Source organism: Saccoglossus kowalevskii, chromosome 2 (assembly GCF_978046115.1).
Source record: "Saccoglossus kowalevskii chromosome 2, keSacKowa6.1, whole genome shotgun sequence".
Taxonomy (NCBI): Eukaryota; Metazoa; Hemichordata; class Enteropneusta; family Harrimaniidae; genus Saccoglossus; species Saccoglossus kowalevskii.
The window spans coordinates 12,060,184-12,077,268 of record NC_140642.1 but is presented as its reverse complement, the minus strand read 5'-3'; the positions used below and the strand labels follow the sequence as shown (position 1 = coordinate 12,077,268).

Here is a 17,085-nt window from a genome sequence, read left to right as displayed (position 1 = left end):
ATAGGAGTCTTATAATCCATTCATATAATTATGCTTGTATCTATTTCCATTCAGATTTCATTTTTGTATCTTTCTATTTTGTTTTAAGCAAAACTGGAGTAGAAGTGAAAGCGAGAGGGTTGTCACCTGCACGGGAATTGAGTTCCAAGCGACGATAACACACACTAAAAATGCAAAGGCTCATGGGTAGACGCTTGTTTGTAAACAATGACAAGCTATGGCCATCTGACACATGTGCGGGTGACGACTACCCCGCTTTGATGTTTGGCACTTTTTGGAAGCGGCCATTTTATTTTTTAACAAATAATGAGTTCTGAATTCTGCTGAAAACACAACTTTGATAGAAATGCATTAAAAAGGTCTTGTGTAATATGATCACATTTTACTGCATTAATATTCACAAGTAGTGTGGACAAGCAGAGATGTTTTTCTGATTGAAAATCTAGTCAAACTGTAGCGCCCTCTAGCAACGAATTAGTTGTGACATTTCTGATGGAGTAAATTATAGATCTTGGCACAGTCCCTCTATCTGGGCAACAATTCAGGTATTGAAAAAAACATGGCAGACCTACTCTTCAACTATTAATCACTTGGGGCCAGAGAATTAAGTGGCTGTTAATTTCTCTGGATATAGGATAACCAAATTGTACCAAAACTTTAGATTTTCTCCAGTCCCATCAACGTGTAATCAACCTTCCAAAAATATACATCTACATGTATATAAAATTGTTCCAAAATTAAGGCAATACATGTACATAACCTTGTACAATCTGGTTATACTGTAGAATACTTTATTTTCGCTGAAGGAATGACTCTGAAAATGAAAAACTGCGAATATACTTTTTTCTCCCTATATTTTACATTTGACTTGTCAGAAAGCATTGAAAAAAATTCCAAACACCTAAAAAAATTTTTCAGCAAAAATAATTCCAGTGAGAATAAAGTATTTTACAGTATATTATTTACCTGGGCATTTATATACATCGTTTCGGAGTAGACCAAATGAAGTAGGTGACTTTCTGCCAAGCATTCAGACTTGGGGAGGGAGTTTTGTTGAAACACACGACTAAATTTACCTAGAATCTGTTCTCTTCCCCCGACTTCCCCTAAGAAATTTGTAAACCTCACACAAGTTTACAGTATGCATGAAAACAGAAAAGACAAAATACAGCTTTTTTTTTTTTTTTTGACAAGTGAGTTTTACTTGTTTATAGACTCTGTTGAATTACATTTTTGTATAAATTGTCAACAAATCTAAGCTTTATCTTCTGGTTTGTTGAAAACATACGTGAGGCAGCACTTTCCACAGTATTGTCTATCAAAGTGAGATGCCATGAACACCCCCGCACCACAATCTTCATTGGGACACTCACGACGCAGACGGGTTATCTTGCCATTCTCATCCACCTGTAAGAGATTGCATTCAAATATAATTTACATTTTTATGGATATTTGTCATATTTGCACAGTTCTCCAACTGACTTGAGGGACAGGGGGTGTCTTACTCTTTTGTATGCATAAGTAAGAGACAGGATTGCAGACTTCCACAAGAAGGTTGTTATTTGAGTTCACTATCACTGTTGGTAGTCACCCAATTCGGGAACCTATATTATTTTTGTGTTATGAATTCCACAGAAACCCTTATGAGATTACTGTAAATATTACATGTCTAATGCAAACAATTTCTCAAAATGAAATCTGTTGAGCAAATAATTGTTTCCACTGATCCTGACTAGTTTATAGGTTTGAAACCAGCCATTCAGAGTAATCCCAACTTCAGTACATTACTATGGGAATATGCACAGACTTGCCCTATAGATAAGAAACTGCCCCCACCATCTCTTACCAATTATTCAATAGTCTCAAAATCTTAAACTACACAACCTCACCTTGTAATATTTCAATACAGCCAGCTTAACCTTCTTCTTCTTATGCTTAGTTTTCTTCGGTGTTGTGAAAGTCTTCTTCTTCCTTTTTTTGGCACCACCACGAAGACGAAGTACTAAATGTAAGGTTGATTCTTTCTGGATATTGTAATCAGATAACGTACGTCCATCTTCAAGTTGTTTACCGGCAAAGATCAACCTCTGCTGGTCGGGTGGAATTCCTGAAACGATATTGACAAGTATTAATTAACAAGTGTTTAATAAGCTGTTTTTAATAACCAATTCTATTAAATATAATAGTCTCATAACAATTGTGAAGATGTTAAAACCGTAACAGTACCTTCTTTATCTTGAATTTTTGCTTTGACATTTTCAATAGTATCACTGGGTTCCACCTACAAAAAAAAATGGAAAATTAGTGTCGTCCAATGTAAACTTTTTCAAATATGCAATATACCTATATTCTAGAAGTTGGTATCAGTAATTGCATTGCATCAATGCTTTAAATGGGATACACAATACATATACAATATGCTATGTGTGCAGCACAGCAATTTTGGTGTTCTCCTGTTGTAGACAAGTTGAAAGTTCTATGCTTGAGCTACAAAATTTGAGAAGCCTCAAGGTTTTCCAATATGAGGGCATCACAAGATAAACCTTTCTAAAAATTCTAATACAAATTGGCGATTCCATACAAACTGATTCAATGTTCATCTCAGATTGTTATTGGTATTAATACAAAAAGCAAATCTCACTCATTTCTGTATTCACACAAACCTTTTCGAGCATCCACTGCGCTCAATGTGCCTTTTGTTAGAAGTATATTCAATTGATGTGTGCCGAGTGGGATTGTTTTCAAATGCACACAAACTTCAAGAATTTACTTTTCATGCTATTGTCACATCACACATCGCCATATAGTTATGCATACTTTTATATATCCTTGATATTATGTTATCGAATAGGTAGAAATTCCATTAAGTATCACTGATTTACATCCTAGTATACAACTCCAAAATGCACTGAATTATAAAGGGCCCTGTCGCCTACAACTAATCCTAACCCTGCCCCTCCAGTACCCCTCTCCCTCTCAATTGTATTTGTCCTTCTGTGGGTCACTTATTTGGAGGGACATATTGAATTACATTGGGGGGGTTGCGTGTGTGGACTGCTAGGGTTAGGGATGAGGGGGCTTTACTGTGAGGAACTTGTTCCTTATAAAAGACCAATTCAAACTTGACATGGTTGTACACGGTCAATTCTAATGTACATTTCAGAACATGTATTACATATTACCGATATTTATCCTCATATTAAATATCACATTATTCGTCATCTATTGAACATATTTTCCACAAGTCTGGTGTTTGAGGGCGCAGTTAACATCGATCAATAGAAGCGTATTCGGTCTATTTTAAGCATTTTAAAGTAAAATTAACGACATTTTGGTCATCTATAAAATAAACCAAACACACCTTTCTGTTCGGAAAGAGACGTTTTAAAAAGTTGAGTTGGTTGTGAATGACTGAAGTTGTGTTTAGCATGTCCACACGTTTTGCAGTACACACGTACCTCTAAAGTGATGGTTTTACCCGTCAAAGTCTTGACAAAGATCTGCATGTTGACAGTTTAAAGCCACCTAAAAGAAAGGAAATCGTCTTAGCGCACTTCATTTCAATACAGTATTTCTATTACACGAAATATAGGAATTATAAGCAGGACAAGGTAAATGCATGCTCTCACCAAGATGGCCGACACACAGGAAAGACCGACGAATAGTCGGATTTCCCAAACTGAAATTGCACGGACATAACAAATGTCGCCACCTAGTGGTGGGATGTGAAGGCTAGAATTAACAAAATGGCTGCTTCCAAGAAGCAAACCCAGCGGTTGGAGACCGAAATTGAGAAACACAGAGCGGAATGCAACTGGCAGAAAGTAACTGAGATAGCCAAACAATTACACAGCAAAGGGTCCACCAGTCTAGGTGAGTATCATCGTTTTCCGGTTTGTAGTTTTCCACTTTTCCATGGAAAAATGGAATTTAATCCGGACGTTAATCCCTATCCCAGATCTGCTGAGAGGATGGAGGTGGGATGGGCTGTTAAAAAATAATTTCTGATGGTATATGTATTTATAGTAAAACCAGAAGCCATGTCATGTGTGCATTTGTACTGTGCATATTCAGAATATTGAATAAATGCATGCATATTTGTATGTTATTGTAATTATTAAATTATTAATAATCCAAATATTGGTGTAAATATTGTTCTTGATTCAAAAATTACATAAAAACGTGCATGGTGATATTTGATGAAGAATCGATATAAACAATTCAATGCAAATTCAAGTATAAATGGCAGTACATCGTTGTAAATGTTGAAATCTGTGTTTCAAATCTCATAGCTGTTACAAGATGGAATATTTATTTTTTAGATACCGGTATCACTATCACACCTAGTATCTATAAAAAAAAACTCTTCAGGACAAATCTCTTGCAGAAAATCTGTGTAGCCTAATATTCAGGTTGCGCTATATCATATGGGAATAAACATTTAAACTTTAAACATTTAGACAGCAATGTGTGATAGGGAATTTTGCTGCAAGAAAATGCAATAAGTTGAATATCCTTACTCAACCCCTCTCAGTAACCCTCATAACACTGACTACATGGAGTTTTTTTAGCATAGGTCAAAAATCTTATCACAATTTTGTGATATTGAAATATCAATGTGTATTACATGTGTTAATTTATGTACCTCATCTCTTATCTCAATGACAAATAGGACAAACAGTTCGCCACCAAATCTATTCAAGCAAAGTGTATTTTCACTGTGCAATTGCAAATTATGTCATTTATTTATGTACTTTTTATTACAGAAACGTTAACACACTTAATACTTGGTGAGAGCCACTTGGAGACATATTTAAAAGAACATCCATTAAAAGAAAAGAATCCTGACATTGCAGGTGCAAAAAAGACCCTTGAGTCTGCCAAGAAACATTTACAACATGCAATGAAAGGAGAAGCCAAGGTAAAACCATAGTATTAGAAGCTATCATGGCCATAATTCTTTCATTTAAAGTTTATGCATTTATCTGTGTATGCATATTCTTACATGTAATTTCCTGATGAAAGTACAAGCACCACATTAGTTCTGTTAGAATACTTCTCCATTAGAAACACACATAAAACCTCTAAAATGTATACTGCATTATTTACAAAGGGCAAAGCAATTGTGCTACCAATAGAAAAAATACAGTTATACTGTAAAATACTTTATTTCCGCTTGGAATTTATTTTAGCTATTTTCGCTGAAGGGATGATTCAGTGAAAAAATAATCTAGCGAATAAATTTTTTTTCTATATTTCACATTCAACTCATCAAAAATCAGTGAAAATAAATTCCATACGAAACACCTAAAATGCACTTTCAGCGAAAATTTTACAGTAGCTGATGGAAACAATTCAACAGGATGTGTTTTATTTGAAGGTGACTATTGGCGACAAAAATTAGAATTGTTATAAATTGTCATCACTCGAAATTAATTATTAGTACCAGGTACATACTGTTTGACAAAAACATAAACATGAGTTTGCAAACTCCAACATTTGTATTTACTTGAGGCTGATACCTCTTTCACACAGTATGGTTGGGTACAGGAAGCACGCCTTTTATTTGGAAAATTATATTACGCACTCAGTGATTACGAAGAGTGTTTGGGTTACTACGCCAAAGCTGGTTTGGATGATCTCACTGTGGAAACCATGTCAAACAGAAAACTTAGGATGATTGCTGAAGCTTTCGCTGTCAAAGGTAATCTCAGTTTTTACTGTGTATGTTTTTCATTGGCTAGTGTTTGTTTACAGGGTTGCCAAGAAAAGAAAGTAAAATACATGTTTATACCTTAGTGGAAGACTTCTGCCTTGATATAATAATAACAATAAAACTGTATGACAAATCCATAGTGTGGTGTGCTCATTGTACATGGAATTCTCCTTTTTCAAATAGTTCAAATTAGTTTTCAAACTGTAAATCTGCAATGCAATCCCTCACAATGTATTGTGGTTGATTATTAGCCACTATCAGGGCCTAAAACTAGGGCTAGAGAAATGAGCAGTGAGAGGGGACTGTGTTACTGTACAATGATTTCTCAGCAATAAACAGGTCAAATTCAAGCAAACTTGACAGGATTATCATATATGCAGACTTTAACCAAAGACAATAGTCTTTGCTTTAACTTACTATTTGTTATGTTTTGTGTTATGTAGTGATTTGTTTTTCTCAGTGAACCTAGTTGAGTGCAGGCATAACAATGGTCTTAGTGAGCACTAGCTCATTTGCATGTAAAAACAAGGCATCGCAGAGAAGTAAAATTTTAAGTATAATGTATAATCAATACATCTTTGTGGATGATACATACAATCACGTTTTTTAATATTATTCCAATTTTTGAGATTTTAAGACTGCGTTCCGAATTTATAACTGGGGTGCTCCTAAAAGGAATGTCATGCTCAGCTTGGAGTTTTTGTCTAGAATAAAGCATGATTATGGCATTTTCATGTGTCATATTGTGCTCGTACTTTCATCTATCAAAATAAAAATATTTATACCACTCTTGCATGTTTATTCCTAAATCTGCACGTCTCTGTCTTTCTGCTAATAAGTGTAATTGCTGTAGGTAACTGTATCACAATTTGTAAAATGTTATTGTAAATCAGACCTTGCATCTTTGCCAAGACTGTAGTTTTAGTCTGGAGTTGACAAAAAGATAGTTATTCCTCAACCATTGAAAAAGTTAGCCAAGGATGGAGTTCAAACCCATCGACTGAGCTTTTGCAATTCTGATGGAGGTTCTAGGAAAAATCAGGCATTAGAAGGGTCATTTCAATGTCAAATGGTATGCATTGAATTACTTATGAGCAAAAGACAAAGCGTACAATAGATTACTTGTGTTTATGTGAATCAGCCACCAAGTTGCAGTTCAAGCAGTTGCTGAATCTTTCAAATTTATTGTTATTTTCATGGTACAAGTTTGAAATACTGATTTGAAAGTTCATGTTTACTGATATAATAAACCCACAGTTTTGGTGGGTTTATTGTCTATAAACTCAAACTTTCTTGTGATGTTTTTGATGCAAATAAATAATATCATTTATTTTAAATTCCCCACCTACTGATACTCTTTCTGATAAGCAGGGAAGAAATTAACCACAATACACATGCATACATTTAGTACTTTTCCCGCCAAAATGCTGCCAATTATTTTTCTTTCAAGTTGTGCTCAGTTATATTGCTAGAATATTTGGGAACGTTTCTGCAATTCATGTTATATTATTCTTTGAGAACCCTGCGGTTTATACAGTACATGTACCACGGTAGTATTAATTAAGGAACTTGAATAATAATTATTTTTTTTATGTAATTACTGATGACCTCATTGTCGATGTCAAGTTTTGCTTGAATAATTTTACCAGCATTTACATTGCTCTCATTTTTTGCCCTGTATGTGTATTTTTTGTATATTTTCTCTGGTTCACTAATAACACTTAATTTTATTATTCAGGCCACAATCTTTTAAGTTCATTTATTTTATAAAAACAACAAATAATCATTTATTAAACATAAGTGACTGAAGACATTTATACACTACTGAACAAGTACCAGATCAAAAAAATGAAAGAAAAATTAATTTTCGTGACAAAAAAACTTCAGAATACATATTAACCATAAATCGTTGAGCATTTTTCTTTCTGGGCAAGGAAGTAAGACACTATTTTTTCTTTTCTGGACCTTGAATTATTTTCTTATCAATCATATGGTGTACTTTACCTAGGTATGGCACTAGAGAAGTCTCCCCCAAAGACAACAAGTAAAATCAAAATAGCTCAGATGGAGGAACAAATAATCAGCTGTTACGAGAAATCAGGAGATATTGCGCTGTTGTATTTACAAGAATGTGAAAAAGGTCGATCCAGCTCTTTATCTGCTAGCAGCAGCAGCAGTGCATTTGCAGCAGCGCCCTCAACGTATGTTGGACCACTACTGGAGACTGCTATACAAAGAGCACCAATTCTCCATATTCAAATGGGGTATGTATTAACTTGTATACTGTGTTTGCTTTAAAAACATGTTCGAATAGCTACATGCCGTTATGGCGAATTTGACTCCATGCATGAATTAACTGAACCATAATTTAGCTAAAGTGCCAACAATCTCATTTGAAAATATACTTTATTTTAAATTAGTGACATCTTGAATTAGCAAAATTACAGATTAGCTTAATTAGCTAAAATAACATGCTAGCTAAAATATGTTTTACAGTATTATGGCATTAGGCACATATTAAGGCAAATACATTATTCCAAAATTTTATAAATTTTGTCAAGTTCTTTACCAAAGCTTTTGTATGATAAATATTTTGGTTTAAAGAGTTTTGAGTCACATTGAAGATTATATGTCATGTTCGTCATACTTGTTATTATTGTGAGTCTTTTCCATCAGAATGATTTTCTGAGAGCCAAAATATCATTGAAAATGTAATTTTTACACAGATGTCTATGATGAGATTATTTTTTTCAATTCACTACGTTCAATTACCCACCATAGACTCTGGTCAGTCAAAATGACTATTTTGAACTGTAGGCATTAATCAGCGATTCTGCCGGTGATGGAGAGATAGAATCTAGGTCAGGGGAAGCCCTATGACCTCAAGATTCTTTTACCCCTTACGTCACGAACCCACGTGACCGAGGCCACATGCCAACGCCATAGGTAGCCGTCCATCACTCTTCAATTTTCTCCGCCTTGTCGGGAAATGATTCTGAGCGGCTCTGTTGCTTTTTCCTGTCCGGGTTTCTAGCGTGGGTCATCGCCACAGCCGCGGCATCCGACATTCTAGCTGGTAGTTTTTCTTTTCTTTTTACCCTCGTGTCGTTTTCCCCTTTGTGTGTTATGCTTTTCCACAACAAAGAAATCAAACCCGGCGCCACCACGTAACCACATGTTGATTTCATGGCGGCACCTTTTACAACTGTAATTCGTTTCCCTCATGCATGTCGTCTTTTATTTTTAATGTGTTTAGAAATGGACAGATGCACTGGCAACGCCAGAGGCTCACCGCCGGTATTGTCTCCTCAGTTTATGAGGCGGATTTGTACTCAGTGTACGCAGCAATTGCAGGAATGGAACCCGCATTCAAAGTGTTATCGTTGTTTCATGTGCGTTCGGGGTTCGGGTATCAGCCCAGAGAATATGTGTAATCGCTGGGGTTCGGAAGCCTGGGAATCGTTCCAGCAGCATGTCAAAATAGCCAAGACTGACCGCGTCGCTCAATCGCGAAAAGGTCACGCGGCAAGTGCTACCGGCATGGGTGTGAGTGAGTTGTGCGTTGGCATGAATGACAAGTCCTCGCGCTCGGCTACCGGTTCTCATACTGGGATACCAAGCAAAGGGCCCGATAGTGGGGGTGCTGTCTCCACTGCGGCCTCTCAGCCGGCAAGTAGGAAGAAATACAGAAAGCACTGTTCGCATTCTAAACACGTCTCTTCCGGGGAACCCCCCGTTCCCAGCCGTGTCCCCCACGCTGATTCGGGGGAGGCTGAAGCTCAGGCTAGTGGCAGCAGGTCTCCTCGGGAACCTCAGACACGTAACACCAACGGGAACGCTGGTAGCCAGGACTCCGTTTTCGGGGCAGGGCATTCGGGTCAGGACATACATTGTACACCCTCCCCTCCGCTTTCAACCAGCCAGGGTTCACCGCGCGGTATCAGACTGGTTAATTTACCCTCAAGTCCGAGTTCCGCTGTGGGTTTCGACTCCCTTCTCGCCGACTCACAGGCGACCCTGTCATGAGACGCACTCATGAACACGCTCTCGCCCACATATTTAGGTGGCAGAGGTGGCAGTTCACTCGTGTCGGATACAGTGGGTACCTCGGGCGGCCCCTCCGAGTCCACATTGCGTAATGACTCGGTGAGCCATGCCGTTGGGGTGATGCGGAATATTATCAGTCCAGGTGATGCTATGTATATTCCCCCACCCTCGATCCTAAAGCAGCCGCTTACGGTCGCTTCTACACTGATGGGATCACAGGTGCCGGGATCCAGATTGACCCCATCTGCACGTCTCCCCTGGTCTAGCCGAGCGCTGAGCGTGGGGGACGGCGCGCAGACGGTGTTGAGGGGTGATCGTTGGTCAGCCGCGGAGGAGGTAACGCCGAAAGCCCCGGGCTGGGGTAATCTTTTGCATAACTCCTTTCGCTGGACTAAACGCTACCCCATCGGGGCAAAATGGGATTCGGACCCCAATTCGTGGGACGAAACCAGAAGTCCCCAACCAGACCCCAAGACTCCTTCCCCGGACCCCGGTACCACAAACTTCTGTTTTGCCAACCAGGTGAAGGGGGATGGCCGCGTTCCATGGTCATTCTCATCGACCCATTCTGAGACTATCCAACATGCCCTGAGAGCGGAGTTGCGACCCATCAATTTCCTTGAATTTGTGGGCGGCACATTGGAGCACATTCTTGTGCGCGCCTAGGACTCTGAGACCTCAGATGCAGAACGCACTCGCCTCTTAGACCAGGCGACACAGTTAATGATAGGCCATCGTACGGCTATGTGCGATATCCTCCAGTGAGTGTCATATGTCTCTCTTGGCCGGGGCTACTACTGTGCAGCGAGACCCGGTTTTAGACACATGTGTTTTCGCCGGCGAACTGAGTCAGGGGGTACGCCACCGCCTCAGTTACGCAGACTGGAGATCCTCCACCCTCTTTGATGAGGAGATAGCGGGGGCAGTTGCAAGGCTTCGGGGTGTAACAAACCAAATGGTTCAAGTCGAATCCGCTAGCCAGTTGGCCGCTGCCAAGGGTAAACGGAGGGCGCCCCAAGCACAGAAAGCACAACGCCCTAGGACTAGCTCTGCTAAAGAGAGTCAGCCAGGAGGCAAGCGTTCGTACCCATCCGCGGGAGGGAAGGGTAGCGGCGCGCCCCCAGCAGTGTTGCTGCCAGGCTGCGTCATCGCGACATTCTCGCAAAATTCACAGCAATGACGCGTTATTTTACAAACCCTGGGCCACAGTTGACGCACTAAAATAGTGAGCCATGTCGCGCATTTTGCTTATCACTGGGTCCACGGTTACTAAAAGACCGTGTAACCGTGCTGGGTCATTGCCTTGGTATGCTCAGTTCTTTTTGTGATTCAATCAATGTAAAGTAAACATTGTTGCGATTTTTACACAAATTTGATTGGCAGAAAGACGCACTGCGTCGCGGATGTTCCCAACTCACGACGCCAGGGATACAAGTAAAACCCTTTGTTGTTGCCGCGCGTCTACCGAACGTGTAAGTCATGGCGGGTCGGCAACTTACGGCAGTGCGACAAAAGCGTATTACGCTTTTTTTCCAAGCAATGGGGCTTCAAATTCATTGCAGAAAAGGTCTGAGTCATTAAGTGACCATGATCAAGATGTGAGCAACGCCGAATTGACCGCCAAGTCGCCTGAAGTTCAAGTTGAACAATGCGAACCTTCGTCTAAAAAGAAAAAGACTTTTGAACGCAGATATCAGGCTAGCTGGGAACAAAACCCGAAATATTCCCATTGGTTACAATATGATCGAGAGAAAAATTCCATGCAGTGCAATATTTGCCTTCAAACGTGTTTTGGCTGGCGAAGGAAGACATAGCAACACGAAAATATGAATCGCTGCTGTCATTTCTAAAGTTACATGGTGTTGAAACCATGGATAAACTCAGAGTTGGGCAGAATGCATCATACACTTCACGTCAAACTGCCGATGAAATGCAAGACGCGATTGCTGCAGTGATATCCAAGGAAATCAAACAACAATTACGACAGAGTGAATTTCTGAGCGTGCTATCTGATGAAAGTACGGACATTTCTGTCACTAAGAAACTAGTAATCTATGCCAGATTGATCGATAACGATTTTACTCTTAGGACACGGTACATCGGAAATGTCAAAGTCAAAGACGGTACATCGAGTACAATATAGAAATAAACCCGTTCATCATTAGTATCCACTGCATAGCTCACCGCTTAGCTTTATGTACCAGCCAGGCAGCGAAATCTGTCACATACCTCCAGAAATACTCGCAAATTCTCACTGATATTTATTATTATTTTTCAAGATCGGCCGTGCGTACTGAGAGTGTGAAGGAAATTCAGTTAATATTGGACGATCCACTTTTGAAATATAAGGAAGTCCATGATGTTCACTGGTTTTCATTTTATTCATCACTAGAAACAATATACCGAACTTACGGCTCATTGGTAACATATTTCCAGTCCGTTGCATGTACACAACCAATAGCAAAGGGACTAGCAAAGAGAATGACCTGTTACGAGTTTGTCGCAACAACACACTTATTAATGGATATAATACCAGTTTTAACCCATATGAGTATGGTATTTCAGTCAGCGGATATTGATATTGCCATTGTGCAAGCTTCAATTCAGACAACCACGGCCAGAATCAAAGAGTTGGGCTCAAAAAATAGAAAATATCTCTCCGATTTTGAGCAGATGTCGTCGGCTAATGGCAAGACGTATACCGTGAATGGTCACAATATAAGTGCAACAACAAACCAAAAGAAACACTTTGATAATATCAGATCAGACTTCACTAAAAATATTCTTGACAATTTGGAGGAAAGGTTTCCCCAAGATACTACTACATTAATTAATGCATTTGCTGTTCTTGCAATGCGACCTCTGTCATTTTTGCCCAAAGACCAAGTTGACGTATTTGGGAACACCGAAATAGAAGTCTTAGTCAATCACTTTGGAGCGGCGAAAACCACTGAAGACGGTACTATTATTGAACGCATTGTTGACCCAGATTGTGTTTTGCGTGAGTGGGCTACTGCCAAAGAACTTGTGCTGTCTCAGATGTATCCTAGAGACAAAATGGCAATTTTGTGGAAACTATTGTACACCTATCACCGTGGCTTACTTCCGAATTTGCTTAAACTTGCGAAAATAGCTTTGGTTTTGCCAGTACAAACCGCTGATTGTGAACACGGATTTTCGGTACAAAATAAAATCAAAACAAAGACACGAAACCGCTTAGAAGCAGAGAGACTTCATGTATTGTCACTGATCTCTGCTGAGGGATCATCCATAGAACATTTTCCATTTGATGTTGCCTTAAACGAGTGGAGGCAGTTAAAACAGAGACGTATATTCAACAAAACTTCTTAACTGTTTCAGTCTTGGTAATTAATAACGCAATTGCGTGACTGAGTGCAGAAAGCTCCTTGTTGAGTGTAAGGTTAACCAAAGGTCAGTCATTCTGATAATGTACGTCTTACGATGATGTCACTTTTAATATTAGCTCTGCAAATAATGATACAACTTGACAAGTGGTCTTCACAATAGCACAGTAAAAAAATTGCATGCTAAGTTTTTTATTTGAGAAATTAAGTTGATTGAAATTGTTAGTAACATAACGTACTTGTCTAGTGTATTTGGCAACATTATGCACATTATTGTCTAGTGTATTTGGCAACATTATGCACATTATGAGATATTTTTATTCTTAACCTTTTACTTACCAATCATCTCAGTGGAACACTAGTAGTAGTTGGTAACACACAACTAAATGTATTGCAAGCTTATTTTTTTATTTGAGAAATAAAGTTGGTTGAAATTGATTTTGAACTGCTTTATTATTGTTCCCCCCAAAATGCAAATGTCTCACAAAATTAATGTGCATGGGACACATTGTCTCCTCACAAAAAAATCCTGGCTGCAACACTGCCCCAGGACAAAGAGGACCAGGTGGTGGCTCCTCCTCCTCCTCCTCGGGTGGTCATCATCCCCGGCAGCTGGGTAAGCATGTTTGACACTTACCTCTGCGACGGGGGGGATGGGCCTGCGTTAGGCAAGAGATCAGGCTACAGCTTAGTAACCCCAGTGATCTACGGAGAGGCTCACCTCACGATAGAGGAGAACCCCCCCCCCCCCCTCTTGCAACTGCCGAACCCATGGCCACAGATCCCTGTCGCACGCAGATTGCGCCGGTGCATTCCGGCTTGGAGGCAGCGGGTAACCGATCCCTGGACGCTCCAGGTGGTCACACGCGGTTACAGAATACCACTGACATCTCCTCCGCCCCTGTCAGTATCCCCCCTCGTTGGGGGCACTGCCAGGGGACCCCCGCAAGGCGGAAGCAATCAGACAGGAAGTAGACAGTTCTAAGAAGGGCGCCATACACAGAATAGTTCAGTCGGAACTAAGTCCGGGCTTCTACTCAAATGTATTCGTAGTACCAAAATCTACAGGCGGCTGGCGTCCGGTTCTGGACCTAAGCAGACTAAACCAGTATGTGCTTCTCGATCGGTTTCGCATGGAGACACCATCCAGTGTCCTACTCTCCATCCACCGGCTCGACTGGCTAGCCTCTTTAGACTTATGCGACGCTTACCTGCACATACCGATGCACCCAGCGAGTTGCCCTCTCCTTTGATTCGTTCATCTGGGCCAAGTATTCGAATTTCGGGTGCTCCCCTTCGGGTTATCCACAGCGCCCTACGTATTCACCAGAGTGATGAATCAGGTAGTGCTGCTGCTCCACCAAATGTTGGTACACATCAATCTGTACCTAGACGACTGGTTGATACACAACCCAGGCAAGGGGTTATTAGCCAGACATGTAAGGCTTACACAGGATTTACTTCACCAGTTTGGCTTTTTAGTAAATCACAAGAAGTCCCATCCCGACCCGACTCAACAGTTGGTGTTTCTGGGCATGGAGTTCGACACCGAAGTAGGCCTGGTTCGCCCACCTCAAGCGCGTTGCCTAGTGCTAAGCAACCTAGCAGAACGCCTAGTCAGCGTACCTTCAGTGTCTCTTCGAAAACTAATGCGGCTCATCGGAATGATGACCTCCGTTCGAAAGGTAGTTCCCCAGGCCGCACTACGCAACCGCCCAGTCCAATGCTTGTTATTGGAATACCGAGCTCACCTATGGAAACTAAACAGACGGGTATTGATCCCGGACCAAGTAAAGGGAACCCTGTCCTAGTGGTCGTCACTGACCAACCTCAGACAGGGGGTCCCCTTGGACCCACTCGTCACAACCATGACTCTGGTAACAGACGCCTCCCTCCAAGAGTGGGGAGCGCACCTATTGGACAAACAAGCCCAAGGAATATGGCCCCCGCAATGGGTTCGGGACCACCATATCAACTGGCTCGAGCTGAAAGTAGTGCACTTAGCACTTTCACACTTTCGACCCGAAGTTCAAGACCACAACACAGCGGTGGTCTCCTACATCAACAAGGAGGGGGGACGCGTTCCCCATCGTTGTCGGCCTTAACAGAGCAAATTCTCCTTTGGTGCCTGGAATACAATGTGGAGCTAACCGCACACCACCTTCCAGGGGTAAGAAACGGTCTGGCAGACGCCCTTTCGAGGCGGCTCCGTCTCCAGAACACGGAGTGGCAGATCCCCCAGTGGGTAGCCTCCAGACTGTTTCGGCTGTGGGACGGTCCAAAGATAGACCTGTTCGCTGCACCCCGGTACGGCAAGCTCCCGACGTCGTAACACTCCTGCCGACACCAGGAGCATGGGCCGTGGACACCTTATCGATCCCCTGGTCCCACATGGATGCGTACGCCTTTCCCCCCTTCCCGCTAATTCACCAGGTACTGGAGAAACAAGAGCCCACCTGCATATTAACTTTGGTGGCAACCAATTGGCCGACCAAGGCCTGGTTTCCGCTCCTGCTGGAAATGATAGTCGAAACACCGGTAGTACTGCCGGACATACCGGACTTGCTGTCCCAACCGGACGGCACACTACCAACAAGCCCAGCAGTGTACCACTTACACGCATGGAGGCTCTCAGTAGACTCGCGCAGCCGAAAGGTCTATCTAAGCCGGCTGCCAATGTCCTGGCCAGGGCGAACAGGGATTCTACCAACGCTGCCTACGACTCGAAGTGGCGAGCATACACCGGTTGGTGTAGTGGAAGGGAGATTGTTCCATGCCATCCCTCTATCGGCCAGGTAGCAGACTTCTTTGTCCACTTGTTTGACGAAGTGGGTCTGTCCTACGCAGCGATCGTTAGCTACAGGTCAGCCTTGTCCCCTGCCATAGAAAACTCTTTGGGCTCAAGTTTAGCCGATTGTCCCATTATTAGGAGACTGTTTACTGCTTTCCATAATCAGAGGCCCAGGGCCCATTCAAGGGAACCGCCCAATTGGGACCTGTCAGTTGTTTTATCAGCCCTAAGCAGACCTCCCTTTGAGCCCCTCGTTTCAGCACCACTCAAGTTTTTGACGTGGAAAACAGTCTTTCTACTGTCCCTCGCCTCAGGTTGGCACTGGTCAGGGCTAGGCGCACTGTCCTTTGCGGATGGTTGTACCGCCTTCATGGACGATCAAGTTGTACTAAAGACACGAATCAGGTTTCTCACCAACAACAAAATCCCAGGACACGATCCTCAACCGATCGTCATCCCCCGGCTGTCAAATATTGTCGGTCCGGAGGATCAGAAGGAATTGCTCGGTCCGAGCGCTGAGTTGCTACGAGAACCGTACCAGGTTTTCCAGACGGGGAACCAAACACATGTTTTTGTGTTACGGCCCTGGCAAACAGGATAAGCCGGCTTCCCCGACTTCCATCTCCAGGTGGATTACTGCGACTGTACTGGAGGTCTATAATACACTATCCTCCTCAACACAGACCTTGCAGAGACACCAAGTACAAGCGCATGAGGTCCGTGCGATTGCTAACTCACTAGAGCTAGCGTCAGGCGCCCCCCTCGAACACATTCTGAGGGCAGGCTTCTGGAGAACGCAGAACGTCTTCATCAACTACTGTCGTCAACCGTCGTAACGAGTCAGGATTTGTTTACTGACCCAGCCCGTACGATCGCAGGGGCCCCTGCGCATAGGCGATAAGTCAGTCTTGGCATTCTTGCGGGCAGATTGTCTGTACCACTAGCACTCCCTGGAAGCTCCCAGGTTTCGCATCTTTCGACCTACACTCTCATGCGAACTGTTTCGGTCCTACTTCTAGCTTATCACCCCCGAATTCGGCTTGGGTCTAGCTTTCCCTGGCGCACCGAACCCTGTCACCACAGCAGCATTGGTTTCTTGCTTCGGGGACAGCACAGGCAAGGTAAGACACCATCCTTCTTGGGTCTTAACTTAGGTTTTTTGAGTT

The 17,085-nt window shown here is 42.0% G+C and overlaps 2 protein-coding genes across 3 annotated transcripts in view; one reads left to right on the top strand and one right to left on the bottom strand.

Moving 5' to 3' along the window:
• Window positions 1–1,172: 1,172 nt before the first annotated feature.
• Window positions 1,173–3,692, bottom strand: LOC100372815 (ubiquitin-ribosomal protein eS31 fusion protein). The gene is made up of 5 exons (XM_002733311.4): window positions 3,630–3,692; window positions 3,459–3,525; window positions 2,227–2,281; window positions 1,890–2,107; window positions 1,173–1,407 (listed from the first exon to the last, which is right to left on the bottom strand). Exons 2-5 carry the CDS (start codon window positions 3,504–3,506, stop codon window positions 1,255–1,257), a joined length of 474 nt encoding a protein of 157 aa, XP_002733357.1. The 5' UTR covers window positions 3,507–3,525; window positions 3,630–3,692; the 3' UTR covers window positions 1,173–1,254.
• Window position 3,693: 1 nt separating this feature from the next.
• Window positions 3,694–17,085, top strand: part of LOC100374011 (tetratricopeptide repeat protein 7B-like) — a 57,798-nt gene continuing 44,406 nt past the window's right edge. For both annotated transcript variants that reach the window (XM_085491396.1, XM_006814698.3), the window contains exons 1-4: window positions 3,694–3,873; window positions 4,767–4,921; window positions 5,536–5,704; window positions 7,725–7,980. In XM_085491396.1, the coding sequence (XP_085347522.1) occupies window positions 3,747–3,873; window positions 4,767–4,921; window positions 5,536–5,704; window positions 7,725–7,980 (707 nt within the window). In that variant the 5' untranslated portion in view covers window positions 3,694–3,746. The remainder of the gene's footprint in view (window positions 3,874–4,766; window positions 4,922–5,535; window positions 5,705–7,724; window positions 7,981–17,085) is intronic.